A 15,435-nucleotide genomic window follows, 5' to 3' on the forward strand; every position below is an offset into this window, starting at 1 on the left:
AAGTCGTGCTTTGATGGTTAATGTTATACTTGGGGCTGGGAAAACTACTGCAAAATCATAGCAATTAGAGCTGGAAATGGTTCAAGTCATCTAATTCATTTCCTCTCCCCCCTTGCTGTCTCTCCCTGGTACAGGAGCAGCGAGGTTCCCAACAATACCTCTCCCCTCCCCTGCACTGTCGGGTCCTGCCCCTCTGACTCAAGGATTGGAGCATCCACGTGTCCCTGGGGAGACAATTCCATCATTTGAAAGACGTCAACATTAGAAAATGTTTCAGATGTTTAGCCTATATTTCCTTTTGTGGAGTGCCACAGATTCTCAGGTCATGAGCTCTACGCCCCAAGGAAACTGGCTGCTTCCCACGAGGACAGGGGCTGGGAGTGAGGTGGTGCTTTCCTCTGGGGTTTGCAAGGGCAGGTAGAGAATGTGGGGGTGGGTCAATAAGGTTTTCACACCTGCAAGGCAGGTCAGATCAGGTAGCTTGTCTGGAACGAGCTCTCCTTTGGCAGGAGCTCAAGATTTATTTTTTTTTCCCTTTCCAGATTTTTATTCCGTGAATTCCACCTTGACTCATAACAATCTCACTGCTGGAAACGTGTCCAGTTCCTCACAAATTCACTTCCTTTCACTTGCTTCTACTACTGGTAGTGATCCCAGCACAGGGATTGCCCCCACCAGGGGCAAGGGGTTGAAGGGCAAACAAAGATCCATGTCAATGAAAGAAGCACAGTGGATATTCCTTCTCCTTGAAAGCTGTCCCAGGATAGGCATCATCTCTGCCTCAGCTCTACCCTGGATACAGGATGGGCTGACGAGGGGGAAGATGATTGTGCAGGTGCAACAGGGATGGAAGAAACTTCCAAGGGATGAGAGGTTATGAGCACCACAGAACTGCTCGGCTGGGCTTCACCTGCTTTAGGAGAAGTTGGAGCCATGGCTGAGTTTCTCGTGATAAGGTCTCCTGCTTCTTCATATATTCTGCAGGGTCCTGCCCTTAACTGAGAGGGATTTAAATTCCTTAATACATTTTAAATTGCTCTTCTCTGCAGAGTGAGCTTAGTATTTCCACATCTCAAATAGTCTGAGCACTTCCCCACCCTCTTCCTGCTCACTGGTAGCAGAGACCAGGAGGGGACAGACACAAGATGTAGCAGAAGAGAAGGAGGAGCATGAGGACAATTGGAGCCATAGGAATGTTCCAGAGAGATGAAGAGAAATAGAACAGCTTGTGCTGTCCAGGAGGCTGCATGGGTTAAGCTGCTTTTTGCAAGGGAGCAGATGGAACATCTTCCCTGGGTGTGCTGTGCAGTGTCTCCCACCAACATCAGTCACATCCCAGACTGGTCATGGACTAGAGTCCACCTCCTGCCCAGATCCAGTTCTGGATGCTGCCCATTATTAAATCAGTGAGGCTTAATCATATTGGGAGATGTAAATAACACATGGACAACGCCTTTGGAGGCTGAGACGAGACAGGTGCCCCTCCTTACTGGCAGCTGGTGCCCCTCTTCCAGCACCTAGTAAGGATCGCTCCTGCTGGACACAAGTGCCCTTCTCTTATCTGCCCTACTCTGTAGATGGAGGAATAGCTTCAGTGGACAACATCTGTGCAATGATATCCATGGGGTGGTGTTTTGGTGAAGGATAAGGCAATCTTTTGGGGCAGACTACGATAAAAGAAGGGAATCAACTTTTTTTCCTTCTAGGAAGAAAACAAATACATTTCAGCAGAGAGGACACAGTAAGGTAAAGCAGCTGGTCTCCTGTTACCACCCACCACACCAACATCCTGACCAACTCATTCTGTGGGGTTTTTTGTCCTCAGCAGTAGCAGCACTGCCAAGGCATTCCCCCTTGTGAGACACAGACCTCTGAGATGGGCCATGCACCTTGCTCCTGCTGCCTCAGGACACTTCACCTCTTCTCAAGCCCCACAGATGGTCAGCTGGGAAATCACTCCCAGCCAGTTTGGAGATGCACACCCAGCTGTCCCTCCTGCCCTTCCTGGCACCCAGCACTGACACACAGCTATCTAGCTCCCAATGGCCCTTCTCGTCCCACCATAGCAGGAGTGGAGGCACCAAGGATGGATTAAAGCTGAAGGAATTCCCATCTTCCTCATGGACTATGCTGAGGCCAGAATGGTATTTCAATAACCTGGTCTCTTTTTGGAATAATCCACATGGCCCATAGCTGAAGGTTTTAAGGAATACGTATATCCAGTGCTGCCCAACCACCTCTGCTGGTGGTCCAGTGGCTCTGCCTTCCCTGCCTGCTCCCTCCAACCCTGATGTAAGACACCACCCCAGGGTGTGAAGCAGTGCCAGCCCCAAGAGGATTCCTGTGAGGATGGATGAGGATCTCTGGCCTGCTGACCTGTTGTGGCCAGCTGTCCCTTGTAGCACCAAAAGAGGAAAAGCACATTACTCTACAGACCAAGCAACTTGCTACCAAGCCCCAGTTCTGTTACACTCCCCTTCAGGTCCCCAGGAGGGGTCCCTGCTGTTTGCTGGGTCCCCAAAGCAGCACCCTGCCTCTCCTCTGTGCAGCCTTAATGTGCAAGCTGGAAGTTCAACAGAGAAGCAGGGAACAGGAGCCCATGTGGTAAACAGGCTTTACCTCTGAGCAAAAAAGCTGGCACCTCAAAGTTCCTGCAGCCAGCTGCAATTTCAAGACTTCCTTTGCCCTCTAATTAGTTGGCATTTGCTGTACCAACTATTATCTTTCTAGTTACACAGCGCTGAGGACAATGGCTCCTTATTTCCTGCCACAAACACTGGGTTACTCTTTACCTCTGGCTGTACCTCCTCTATCTCCTATTCCCATTAAAAGAAAGTGTCACTAATGACTGCAGTGATGGGAAACACTGGCACAGTTGGTCATAAATTAAGACAGTTGGAGCCTTCAATTACTTGTAGTGTGTAGCCTGTACTCAAACACTTACCTGCTCCTCTAGAAATGCTCATGTATTTCCACCCTGAACCCAAATGGATGCTCAGAGCAGTTTGAAACAAGTTGTTTGTGTCAGTGGGTGTCTCAAGCTGCATTTTGTCCCAAGCCAGTAAAAACTTGAGCAATTCCAAGGGGCCAAATGCCTCCCTGATGTAATTCCATTTGGATGCTTACATGTGTGAGTCCGGGTACGTGTAGGAGCAGCAAGCCACTCTTTGCACTGTGTATGAGGCTCTGCAGCTCCTGCTGTGTGGGGACTTTGGATGCCTGACGATGTGGGGCCCAGAGATGGGGACCTGGACACAACAAGTGTAACTTCTGGCTGCCGCAGAGCTGCCACCAAGCTCGGAGAGCAGGCATGTAAATCCTGTCTCCGTGCACGGAGCTGCCCAGCAGTCCCGGGGGCTAGGCACCGCTCACAGCTACACCAACATAAATTTACGGTGATCCTGCTAATGCCTCTGCAGCTACTCCTGCTTCTGCCAGGAAAAGTGAGAACGGGATCTGGCTGCGAATCTGTGAAGTTTTATGGGAAGGAGGGTGGGGGACAGCCCCCAGTGTGATTCCTGCTGTTGCAGGCAAGGGATGGATGTGCTTGTTGAGCGCCAGCCCCATCAAGAGCTTCATGCGCTGTCTCTTCTGCCAAACTCTGCCAGTCTATTTCAACAGCATCCCCGAACCGGGCTCTGCCTCATTCGCACCTTCACTGCAACCCGGCCGCCCACCCGCACTGGGAGACAGATGCCAAAAATCCCTGCTGAGATGAAGCAGTAGGTCACCAGGTCACAAGCCCTCCGCTGGCGGGGGCCCCGCTGCCCGTCCCGGAGGGGTTTTGGCTCCCAGCACGTTTGTCTCCCGGCCAGGAGCCCCACGAGCAGGCTGCTCTGAGCAGCGGAGCGGGCCGGACCCTTACAGCCGGCGGGGCCAGGGAGGGAGCACGGCGGGATGCGCTGGGAGCGACACTCGAGAGCCCGAGTCTGCCCGCGGGGGCTGCGCTGCCGGGCACGGCGGGGCCGCGCCGGGAGCCAGCCCGGTGGCCTCCAGCGCGGCGTTCTGTCCCCGCCGCTCCCTCGCTCACCAGCGCGGCCCCCCCGACGGCAGCGGGCCCGCAGCTCAGCCCCAGGCCCCGTGCCCGCCGCGGGCGCCCGCTCACCTGCCGCTGCCGCCGGCGGCGCCCGGGAGATGCAGGTAGGAGGCGGCCCCGGCCCGGCGGCAGGAGGGCGGGAGGAGGAGGCCGGGGGCCGGGAGGTGTTCGGCCGCGCCGGGCGCTGCGGACCCCCGGGCTCGGCTCGTCTCGGAGCCGGACGCCTCCCTGCGCGGCCCCCGAAGGGGCGGGAGGCGACGCGGGCGGTACCGGGGGTCTGCCGCTTCTCCCAGCCCGGGAAAGGCGTCCGCGCTTTGCCGCCGACCCCGGGAGGCGCCCCCGGCCCCGTGAGGCCGCCGGTCGGGGCGGAGCGGGGGCTGCGGGGTCGGGCTGCGCGGAGCCCCCGCGGCGGCCGGGCCCTGTCGCGGGCAGGGGCCGTCGGGGCCGAGCCGCCGCCGGGCAGCAGCCCCGGGGAGAGCCCGCAGCGACACGGGACAGCGGAGGGGCCACCCGAGCGCGGGGCTGGGGCCGATTACGGGGTCCCGGTGGTGTTCCTGCGGTGGGAGAGAACTGCGGTGCCGTGAGAGACGCTGCCGGGGCGTGAGGGGCCAGCCCTGGTGTGAGGGATGTCGCTGGGGCGTGAGGGATGCTCCTCCGGGGTGCTGATGAAACAGATGTTCCTCAGGCATGACAGACAGGAGTTCACAAAACAGATGTTACTCCAGTGGGGTGGACCTTACTGTGAGCACGGGGATTTTACTGTCAGAGGAGGATCCTTTCCCTGGGCATGGGCACAGCGGCTTTCCTGGGAGCGCCCACAGTGTCCTTCTCCCCTGTGTTGTGGCCAGCACGAGCCATGGCGTGTGGAAAAGGGTCCTTGTGCTCTTGGAAGCAGAGGAGAAGTGAAAGTGTGCCCGGTTTCACAGAACCAGGGCATGAGCATCCCAGTTATGTCTGTGACAGACACGCTCTTCTGTGAAACTTGGTTTTTCTTCTGGGAATTGTGGTGTAATACTTCCCTTAGTGGTATGGGTAAAACAACTTCCCCAAACATATTTTTGTGTGCTCTGATGCACTTTATTGTGTCATGTTTTTAATGGTTTTCATCTGCCATCAGGTGAGTGTCCCTGTAAGTCTCTCTATCCAACTTTCACCTATCTCTTAATGCATTCCTGGCTGCCCTTCAGTCCATCATCATCATCATCACTCTTGCCCTGCTTCCTGCACCCACATACTCACCTGTTCACTTTTGGGATCGGGGTTCTTTGTGACAGAGCTTTTTCTTACATGTGTACTAGCACTGAAGCTCTTGCTTCAATTTCTTCATAGCCAAAACCTTGTGTGCACCTGCACATTTCCAGTGCAATCTGCTCTGCTCCACATCACCTGCATGTGAGGACTGTGTGCTTCAATGCTTGCTTATCTCCTAGCTGTTGGGGGCTCTTTCCTGGTGCCCTTATGAGGGCCCACACAGCATTGGGCACACACAAGGTCTCTCTCTCCTTTACACTCCTTTACACTCATCTTCATCCGTCTGTCCCTGCCTGGTGCATGCACATCTCCAGAGTGTCCCCCTCCTTCCCTCACACCATGCTCAGGAGTGAGCCTGTCATGGCCCTTCCTTCCCACATTTGCTGCTGGGCATCGACACAGGAGTTGAAGGGACCACTTTTTCTGATGGTGCCTGTCTTCTGTCAGGTGCAGTTGTAAGTGGAGAACCAAGCTGGGTACATGCTCTTCTTCCCAAAAGAGAAAGAAGTGGGCTTTCTCAAAGGTGGCAAGAGAGAGACAGACTCCTCTTAAACCAGTGTCCTCTTCGTGGACACCTGGGTTTAGCCAAGGTAAAGGTTGGGCTCTGCAAGAATTCAGGTGGAATGTTTTTCACCCCAAACATCCAGGGTATGGGATGAGTTGCCACGTGTGCAGAGAAGCTAGCCCAACTACTCGGGTTTTTATCCTTCTTTGAAGAAAATAGCTGAGTCTATGAGGAGAGCAGCATGAGGATGAGCTGCCAGTGCGGGTCAGGAGGCAGAGCTGGGGAAGTGAGCTGGCCCCATTCCAGCCTTGGGTTTCCTCTGCTCACAGGCTCCGTTGCTCATTCATTCCTGTGCCCAGGAGTGTCTGCAACAGATCCCTTCCCTTTGGAAAGGAGTCCCTCCCAGGCTCCTTCAGTCTTAGCTCACCTCTCAGGAGCTGTAAGCAGCCCCTGTGTCCTTTCCTTGTCTCTGGTGCATGGACATTGAAAATGTCCTTGCACGTGTGACTGATCTGAGTTTAGGAAAGCTGAAACTCAAGTTGTGGCTGCAGGCTCCCAGCCCTGAGAAGTCTTCTTTCTCAGCCCTTTCCCTCCCAATCTGCCAGAATTCATTACATCAATTGAAAAAAAAATAGAAATTTGGAAAGAGCTAGGTCTAGAAAGTCAGGGGTCCTGTGTTTTAAAGAAAAATGAACATTCTTGTCTAGCTAAGTCTCCAGGAGCTTGTTCTTTTAGGAAGAGATCAAATACTGTGAAAATTAAAGTTACCTTTAAGCTATTTGTCCCTTTCTCTAGCCCAGTAGGCCCCTTTGTTTCTGGACTGCTTCACATCTTCAGTCTTTTGTCCTGAAGTTGTTGGGTTTGGGTTTCAAGGCAGACAGAGAAACCAGCTCTTTTCTGAAAACTGCATGATTGCTCATTTAAATGAATATAAATTGTTTCTATTCATAAGATCTTTTTTTTTTCTAGCAGCTGATCAAAGTTCGAGTGAAAACCATTTCATCATTTCCAAATAAATTGGACACACACGCACACAGCATTTCAGAGAGACTTTTAAACACAGTACTTGTAAAATCAGAATATGGACAACCAAGACATGTTATGTAAGACAGGACAGTCTGTGATTTGGTTCCACTTCTGCATAGAAAGGGATCTTCACTTCCTGGGAGAAGGCACACAGACTTTATTAAACCTGAAGACAGCGCAGAGAGGGCTCAAGGGAATTTCTCCTGGACTAAAAAAAAAATCCTTTTCTAATGGGAGATTTGAGGAATGAAGACCTGTGTAGCATTTGAGAAAGAACATTAAGCTGTAGCATGGTGGGATACCTGACTGCTTTCAGCAGCTCTGAAAGAAGCTGGTGCTTGGAGAACTTTCTAATTCAAGAGAACTTAAGGCATGTGGTTGGGCATTTAGGCTGTGTTAGAACCAAGCCGTGTTTTTAACAGCAGGGTGATTAGCCCTCAGAACAAATGACCAAAGGCTTCTTCACCTCTTAAAATCTTCCAGTAGAGAGGGGGTGTCTCTTTGGAAGGGACATTCTACTAAAGTGCAAGTTCTTGAGCTCACTGCAGGGACAGCTGGCTGGGACCATATGGGCAGAATGACAGATGAGACCAAAGCTGTGATCCACCAGCCCCTTCCCAGCTTTGATGCAGCTCAGGCAGGCCTTGCCCTGCTCTGTGAGAGGTGGAGCTGGGGGGTCCCTGGGGCAGAGGGTCACTGCTGGCCCAGCAGCTCCCCAGAGTGGGGATGCTCTCCCTGCCTGGCACGGCTGCTGGCAGCCCACTGCAGATGGCTGTGGTGTGTCTGCCTGTGGGGATGCTTCCCTTGTCCTTGGAGCTGTGAAACAGGCAGTGAGCTCTCTTGGCTTCTCTCAGAGCTGCAGGCAGGGAAGAGCAGGGAGTGCTGTGTGTCCCCTCCAGTTCACAGAGTCTGGATAACTCAAGCTCTAGAGGCTGGCTGAGTTTGCAAGACTTGACTCCTTGGTTTTGGTTATTTTACTCTTTTTTTCCTTCTGAAAGGAGGCTCAAAAGGCTCTGACACAAAATGGCCACAACCATATTGCCGGTTGGGTTTCCCCTGGTACGTTTCCTTTGCAAGGTCCCTTTATACCTTGTGTACTCAGGATTCACACCTTTCCTTATGCTGCAGTGTCCTCCATGCTTCTCTCAACAGCTTTCCTGCTCGCTGAGGATGCTGCCAGGCAGGAGGATGCTTGGAGCAAATGCTGGGGTAAAAATGCCCCACAGAGCTGTGTGCTCCCAACCCACTGGCCCCGACAGCCCTATTCCAAGGTGCCTCAGCCCCCGAGCAGTTCTTTGAAGGGCTCTCCCCAGGGGCTGGCAGTGGCAAACATGAGGGTTGTGTGAACCCCATCTCTTCCCCTCGGAATGTTTACCTGTCTAAATTTAACTCCCCAGCCGGCTTCATCCCTCCTAAGCCGACCTGTTCTCTTGTGGCTGGGCTGTGGCTCTGGCTGCTGCTGCCGCGCTTCCTGGCTGCCTCGGGCTCGTGGTTTTCTGCTCGCTCCCTCTTCTCGGTGGATGCTGGCTCTTTCAAGGTCCTGGGCAAGCCAGTTCTCTCTCTCCTAGGTTTTATTTTTAAATCTGGTTGCACAGCCCTCAGGACTGGAGGGTCCCTTGTCCTCTCATCTTTGAGTGTTTATTCTGCAGCGGGCTTCAGGAAATCTCCCCTTGTCCCACTATAGCCCACAGTTTTCCTCCCTGGCTGTGGTTGCTCCCAGAGACCAGGCATGCTGAGTTGCTCCCTGTCCAGCTCAAAAGGGACAGTGCCCCTTTCTGCTCCCATAGGGATCCAGCAGTGGGGAAGCAGTAGGTGCTTCCCTGCAAAGGCATCTTCCTTATTTCGCTTTGTTCAGAGCTGGACTTCCCCAAGCTGGCTTTTGTGTGAGTTTGTTTGAGAAGTGAGTGATGTGCCCCTCATCTTCAGAGGAGCCGGAGAGAAGGACAAGCAGAGGACAGGGAGTGCTCCTCTTTCTGTCAGGCTGGACAGAAGTCGCTGTCTTTAGAATTTCTGAGTTTGGTACAGTAAATATGGCCCAACCTGGCAGCCTTCTCCATCTAAATAAAACCGTCAGGATCAAACCATTCATGTCCTGCATAACCCTGCAAGAGACCCCTGACTGCTCTCTCTTTCCAGGCATGCCTGTAGCTAATGCTGTGGTCTGCCACATGAGAGAGGTGGTTTGAGTCCTGGCCTCCTCTCCCCTCTTTGAGCTAACCCGGTGGCCTCGGGTTTCATACTCTCATATTCAGAGCAAAGGTAATGCAGGCCAGGGCTTTCATGCCTGCTGATTTGGGGTATCCAGCTCCAAATGCTGTCAAAGGTCCTGTTTTTCCCTGAGGTTCAGCTATTTCGGATACTTGGGCATTCTTGAGTAGTCTGGGCTTGATTATTCAGAGTGACTAGTCGCTTATATGAGAATATAAGTGACTATGAGTGACTAGTCACAATCTGAGAATACTCTCATATTCAGAGCAAAGGTATTGCAGGCCAGGGCTTTCATGCCTGCTGATTTGGGGTATCCAGCTCCAAATGCTGTCAAAGGTCCTGTTTTTCCCTGAGGTTCAGCTATTTCGGATACTTGGGCATTCTTGAGTAGTCTGGGCTTGATTATTCAGAGTGACTAGTCCATTTTGCAAAGCTTCATCCCAGCCTCTGGAGCAGAACAGAATGAGATGAATTAGTGCAGAACGTACCACTCAAATGGAGTGAGTTTTCCTGGGAATCAGTCTGTGGCCAGAGAGCTCATGGCACTGTTGCGTGCAGGGATGGGTAAAGAGCTCTTGGTTTTGATTAATTTATGGTTTTAAGGAGCTCGTGGGAAAGGCTCAAAGGGTTTGATAGTTTTTGTCTTAGGGGAAGAAAAGCAGAGCAACGTTGTGTCTTTGTATAGAGAGAGATTTGTGAAGGCACACTGAAGGATTTGAGGGAAAATACGTTTTCTGTAAGCTCTCCCATCTCAATTGGAGATGAGGGAGACTGAAGTGATTGGGTGGAACATGTGTTTCGGATTTGTTTTTGTCCATCACTAAGGACAGAGGGTTAACAAAAGTCACAGGAATACTAATATTTCAGTGGTCTCTCTAAATTTGTCTTTCCTTTCCAGTTGTTCTGTATTTAGCTTTTTGGCTGGTTTGCTGCCATTGTTTAACTGAGTCCTGAAGCATTGTAGCACCTCTATTATGGACAAGTTGGAGCTGTAAAGCAAATTAAATGAGAATCTCCCTTGCCTAGCTGGAAAACCTTTCTGAGCTTTGTTATGTATCACAGAGTGTCGAGAGAGACATATGAGCCCAAGCATGTCTTCATTAATGGAACATTTTTCAGAAAAAATAATTTTGTGACTGTCAGCTTCATTACTCCCTGAGGTGTTCCTGAGTACTTCGAAATTGTCTCCAATCATAAAAAATTGATACTGTACAAAGGCAAATTAAGTTCCATTTTTTCACTCCTCTGTTTTTACAGCTCGAGCAATTCTACAGGTTCCTTTATTATATTCTGTGGCTCAGATTTTTTAATAATTACTGTAAATACTGGTCCTGGCAGCATGTCAGGGTTTTGTTTAGTAAATATTTTGCCATTATAATTTCTGTGTCACAGCTGGGAAGGTTTGTAGTGTCCTGTGGCTGTCATCACTGTCAATTTTGCCCAGTTTTGCATCTCTGAAAACTAACTGAAGCTTTACAGTCTTACACTGAGATGATGCAGATATTTATGGGGTAGCCCCATTATTCTTTACACTGCAATGGAAGTTTCTGGTTTTAGACCAAGATGCCAGCTCTTGCTCCCGTGTGTGGTGTGCACAAACCAGGTTTCACAGCAACATCTGCAGCCTTGTGGGTGGCTGCAGCTGGTATTCCACCTGTGGAGATTTCACAGCCTGGGGTACAGGTAGAGTGCAGTGAGTACTCCTGTGAATTATGACCAATTACCTGTCCTGGTTTCTCTTCTGTTTTCTTAACTATTCCCCATTTCCACCTATTCTTAAGTAGCTGTTTGGGAGTTTTGCCAATGTTCAAAATGAACTTCTAATAATTTTTTTATGAATGGCAAGGAGGTTTTTCAGCTGGGTGAGCTTGGTAAGTGCAGCACTGGCTTTGTTCAGTTTTTACTGAAGCTTCACAGGCTCTTTGAATATCTCTGCTGTTTTCCAAGGAGCCTGCTGGAAGGCTCAAAAGCTCTCCTCTACAGCATGAGAAGATGTAAGGGTCTGTATTTCTGCATAGAAGCAGTTACACCCCAGTGGTAAAAAACCCCATTGCAGGTAACAACCCAAACTTTTGTCTACAAGACACGTAAAACTTCTTTATCTTCCAGGAAAATGGTGCCAATTAGGTCAGACACACACACACCAGGAACAATTTACTGTCTGAGTTTGGCTGCTTGTGTGAGACTGTGTCTGTGCCACAGCCTGTGAAAGAAGGGGAGCCACAGCATTTTCTGTGGGCACAGCTGTGACCATGGAGGCATCTTTGTCAGCACAGCTGACACTGGGCTGTTGGCAGGAGTAGGTGTGTATATATATATATATTATGGGGGTTTTATTTTTTTTTTTTTTTTTTTTTTTTTTTTTTTAATTTTTTTTTTTTCCCCCATTTCATGAACTAAAAAAAGTTTAGAGGGGTGACCTTGAAAGTCTGGACCAGGCCATGCTTAGAGGGGCCAGGTAGTGCTTTCAAGTCAAGCTAAAACCAAGCTAGAAGCAATAGTTAAGTTTAGACCCAGTTTGTGCTACCTAAGCCTTACTTTAGCTTATGGGCAAGGCTGAACTGGGAAATGTGTTTTAAATACATTAGAAAGTTCTGTCAGTTTGTTGCTTGTTCTTGAGAAAGTCCTGTTATTTTGTTGTTGCTTTTGGTAAATCTGGATGAGGTCTGAGTTGGCAAACCTGGTGCTTCATGCAGTCCATCGCAGCTGGGCAGATGGAAGCTGGCCACCAGGATGCCTCAGAGCAGGCATGGGAAGCTTTGTACCTCTACCAATTCCTGCAGCTCCCTGAGGCAACAAGGAATGTTATCTCTTACTTCCCAGCTGGTTCAGTAACTCATTCTTCCTCCTGATAAAAGAGGTGGTGATCTTCACAAAGCTGAAAACCTTTGTCCACAGCCAGGGATAGGGTTCGGTCCTGTGGGAATTGTGGCTCACTGACACCTTGGGACAGGTGTCAGAGGCTGCTGTGGGGTGGTCATAGCTTCCTAAACTCAGCCTGGGGTTGAAAGAGCTCCAAAGCAACACCCATTCCCAAGTTGTAGAGTGACATCCACAAAGTCCATCAGCTCGCAAGTGCTGGTCTGATGTTAAAAGCTCCAGAGTTGCTTGAACATAATCTGTTCTCCATTTGGTTTCAGGCAAATGCTGCTGGTTTGCTCAGTCAACAGTTGTGACTCCACCTAAATGCATTTTACTTTTCCCTTCAGCTGCTCTGTCCACATGTACAGAAGCCTTTGGCTTTGATGCCAGCATCATCACATCAAATTCATCGCCTGGTCCTGTCACTCCTGCCTTGGCAAGGCTTTCTCTTGGCATACCTCAGCATTGTGCTGGCTGGATCTGCCAGACTGTCTTGATGAGTGGCAATCTGGGGCCTTGCATCTGTGACCAGTCCCTGTAAATTGTGCTGTGCCCTTGTCCCGTGGGTGTGAAGCAGCAGGTGTTAGGGAAATGCTGCTTGCTGTCATTGTCCCTGCTTCCACAGCAGCCTTGTTCCTGCACAGGGCAGAGGGTGCTGGTAGTTGCGCATCTGCCTAAAGGTGTCTGCACCTTTTGTGGGTTACAAATTTTGTGGGTTACTGAGGTTGGAGTTAGGTTTTTGTTTGTAGGGTTTACTTCTGCAAAGGAATAATATCAAATAAGTAATGAGTTTTTAGAGGTAGTTTAGTGCTTCCAGAGGCCCACTTGCCTTTTCCTCTCCAAGGTTTTTCAAAGCCAACCTTTGGAGAGAGATGTGTAATCTTGCATGGTGATGAAGAGGAGATGCTTTGGAGGGCATCCAGAAGTATCTGCAGACCCCACTTCTCCTCTGTGTGCAAAGTGAGTTCCTGTTTGCTACTCATCTGACACCTTACACCATTTCCCTACATTAAAATAGCTAATTACTCTGTAACAGTTCAGGTTCCTAAGAAAGTCTGGGTGCTGGGGTGTTCCTGGACTTCTGTAAGGAATCTCCAGTGTGTCCCCAGTGTGGATAGCCTCAGTGCAGACATCCATATGCCTGGAGCCAATGTCCAATCCTCAAGCAGCACAACAAACAAACACAGAGCTGGTAAAATGAAAAAAACCTCCCAGAAGAAAACATGGTTTGATCTTCATTGAAATTTTCAGAAGAAAAACATGCTTTTCTGTAGTGATGTTTCAAAACTTAACGATTTCTGTTTCCAATTGACATTTAAATGTCATTTTATGTTGATATCCAGAACAAGAGTTTAAATTTCACGTCAACACCCAGAATCTCTCCTTTTGGATCAACATTTCATTTTCACAGAATCACAGGCTGGAAGGGACATAAAGGATCATCTGATCCAGCCCTTCTTGGCAAAAGCACAGTCTGAACAAGATGGCCCAGCACAGTGTCCAGCGAATCTTGAAAGTGTCCAGTGTTGGGGAATCCACCTTTTCCCCAGGGAGATTATTCCAAAGGCTGATTGTTTCCATTGTGTAAAATTTTCCATTTCTGTCCATTTGGAGTCTCCCCAGGAGTAACCCATTACCCTGTATCTTTTCCATGTGGCTCCTTGTAAGAAGGGAGTCTCCATTTTCTTTGTAGCCACCGTTTAAATACTGGAAGATGGTGATAAGGTCACCCCTAAGCCTTCTCTTCTCAAGCCCCTCTTCTCTCAGCTTCTCCTCACTGGCAGGCTTTCCACTCCTTTTGCCATCTTTGTGGCCCTTCTCTGGACCCTCTCCAGCCTGTCCACTTTTTTTTTCTTTTCTTTTTTTTTTTTTTTTTGCACAGCAGGGATGAAAATGGAAGACAGGATTCCAGGGCCCATACATTTGTACAGTGCTGGTAGACAGAGAAAATTCTGCTAAAACATTTTGAATGCTTTGTTTCTACCAATAATATCTTCCTTCCTACCCCTGCATTTTCAAATCAAGAGCATTTGGAATTGTTCATACCATGTAATAGTGTAATGTTTTGACCTTTCATCTCTATTTGGGATGCAGGGAAATGCTGAAATCCCAGCCCTTCTTGGGGAGCTGAGATTCTATTCTCTGACCAGATCCACAAAAGTGTATTTCCACTGGTTTTGCTGGCTGGCTACTTCAATTCTTTGTCAGTGATGACTTGTAATTCAGTGCAGATTGAACCCGTGGTGTATCCACATGGCTGGAGAGGCTGAGGGCCGTTAATCTTTCTTGCTCTGTGTTGTGCTTTCAAATTAATACCCAGATTTCTTTCCAAAGATAAATTTTCCCTCTGAACCAGCGTTTGGTAGTGTGCTGCACAGCTGCCTGGTACATGTTCCATGCACAAATGAGGATCCTGGTGCTCTCCCAGTCTAGCTACAAGCTGTTATATGCAATCAGGATGTTTTAAAATTTAAGACAGTTTCTGGTTCATCTATTGTTTGCAGTCTCACAGCTTGCCATATATCTTTCTCCTCAGAAGTTCCTTTTCCCCTTGCCACCATTGTGGGGAGGTTTTTCCTGCCGGGCTCTGTGCAGTGTGTCTCTGAAGCAGTTTTATGGTGTTCCCCAAAGCATGCTTTTGTCAGGCTGCCTCAAAGTGTCATCCAGAGAAAAGCCTCTGAAGCAAGCAATGTCCTTTTCTGTCTGGCTTTGAGGTGTTATCTCCCCTCTTCCCAGATGCAGTTGGCTCCATCTACATCCCTAAGCTGTTTTGTTTGGAGTGAGGAGAGCTCAGAAAATCAAGGGAGGCCACACACATAAACAACTATGTGTGAAATCAATTAATCTAAACGAGGGGGAGATTTGTTCCTGGAGGAGAAAAGGCTGGTTCTCACAGAAACCTCTCCTGTGTATGGCAGGGCTGTTACAAGCATTACATCACTGGAACAGTGATGAGCTAGGTGAGTATTTAACCTTTTTGGCCAGTATTTAGAGGAAGAGTGATGTTTGGTTGTGATTGAAGAGCTTGCTGTGCTCTTTGTGTTGTAACAAGTGATTTTTATTATGGATACAGTGGTAGCGTGCTGAGGCAGGAACTACTGAAGAGACCTGAATTTTGAAAACTTAACCTCAAATATTTGCATCATAAATTTGGTTCCAAGCATTGCAGGCACCCAGCCAGAGATAAGAAGCTATGCCTGTCATTCCTCTGTTTGGTTAACAGACATTGTCAGTGATACAAACACAACCTGTAGGATAGGAATGACTTGCAGGAGTTTTGAAAAATAATATTTCGACCTCTAATTAGAGAAAAATATTTTATTGCTTCTTAAAAAGTCTGTTAAGAAAAAGAGGTTTCTTCAGTTCTCCTGCAGGAGGAGGGTTATTCACATCTCAGCACATTGTGGTCCTCTGCTTAGGGTGCCCAGGGGTCAGTAACTACAATCATGTCCCAGTCTCACTCTGCACATCTTTAGATAATAGTCTCCTCTCCTGGCTGTCTGGGGCAGCAATAACACGAGCAAAATGCTGTGCTTGGCCTCTCTTG

At 49.2% G+C, this 15,435-nt stretch overlaps 1 protein-coding gene across 2 annotated transcripts in view; it reads left to right on the plus strand.

Moving 5' to 3' along the window:
• Positions 1-4,081: 4,081 nt before the first annotated feature.
• Positions 4,082-15,435, plus strand: part of WNT5B (Wnt family member 5B) — a 67,819-nt gene continuing 56,465 nt past the window's right edge. Inside the window, exon 1 of one of the 2 annotated variants that reach the window (XM_041398573.1) lies at positions 4,082-4,140. In XM_041398573.1, the coding sequence (XP_041254507.1) occupies positions 4,135-4,140 (6 nt within the window). In that variant the 5' untranslated portion in view covers positions 4,082-4,134. Of the gene's footprint in view, positions 4,141-12,776; positions 12,849-15,435 lie in introns of those variants that run through there. The other variant, XM_041398572.1, reaches the window with a different exon arrangement.

The sequence above is a fragment of the Onychostruthus taczanowskii genome, unplaced genomic scaffold, assembly GCF_017590055.1.
Source record: "Onychostruthus taczanowskii isolate IOZ18803 unplaced genomic scaffold, ASM1759005v1 scaffold15, whole genome shotgun sequence".
NCBI classification, from domain to species: Eukaryota; Metazoa; Chordata; class Aves; order Passeriformes; family Passeridae; genus Onychostruthus; species Onychostruthus taczanowskii.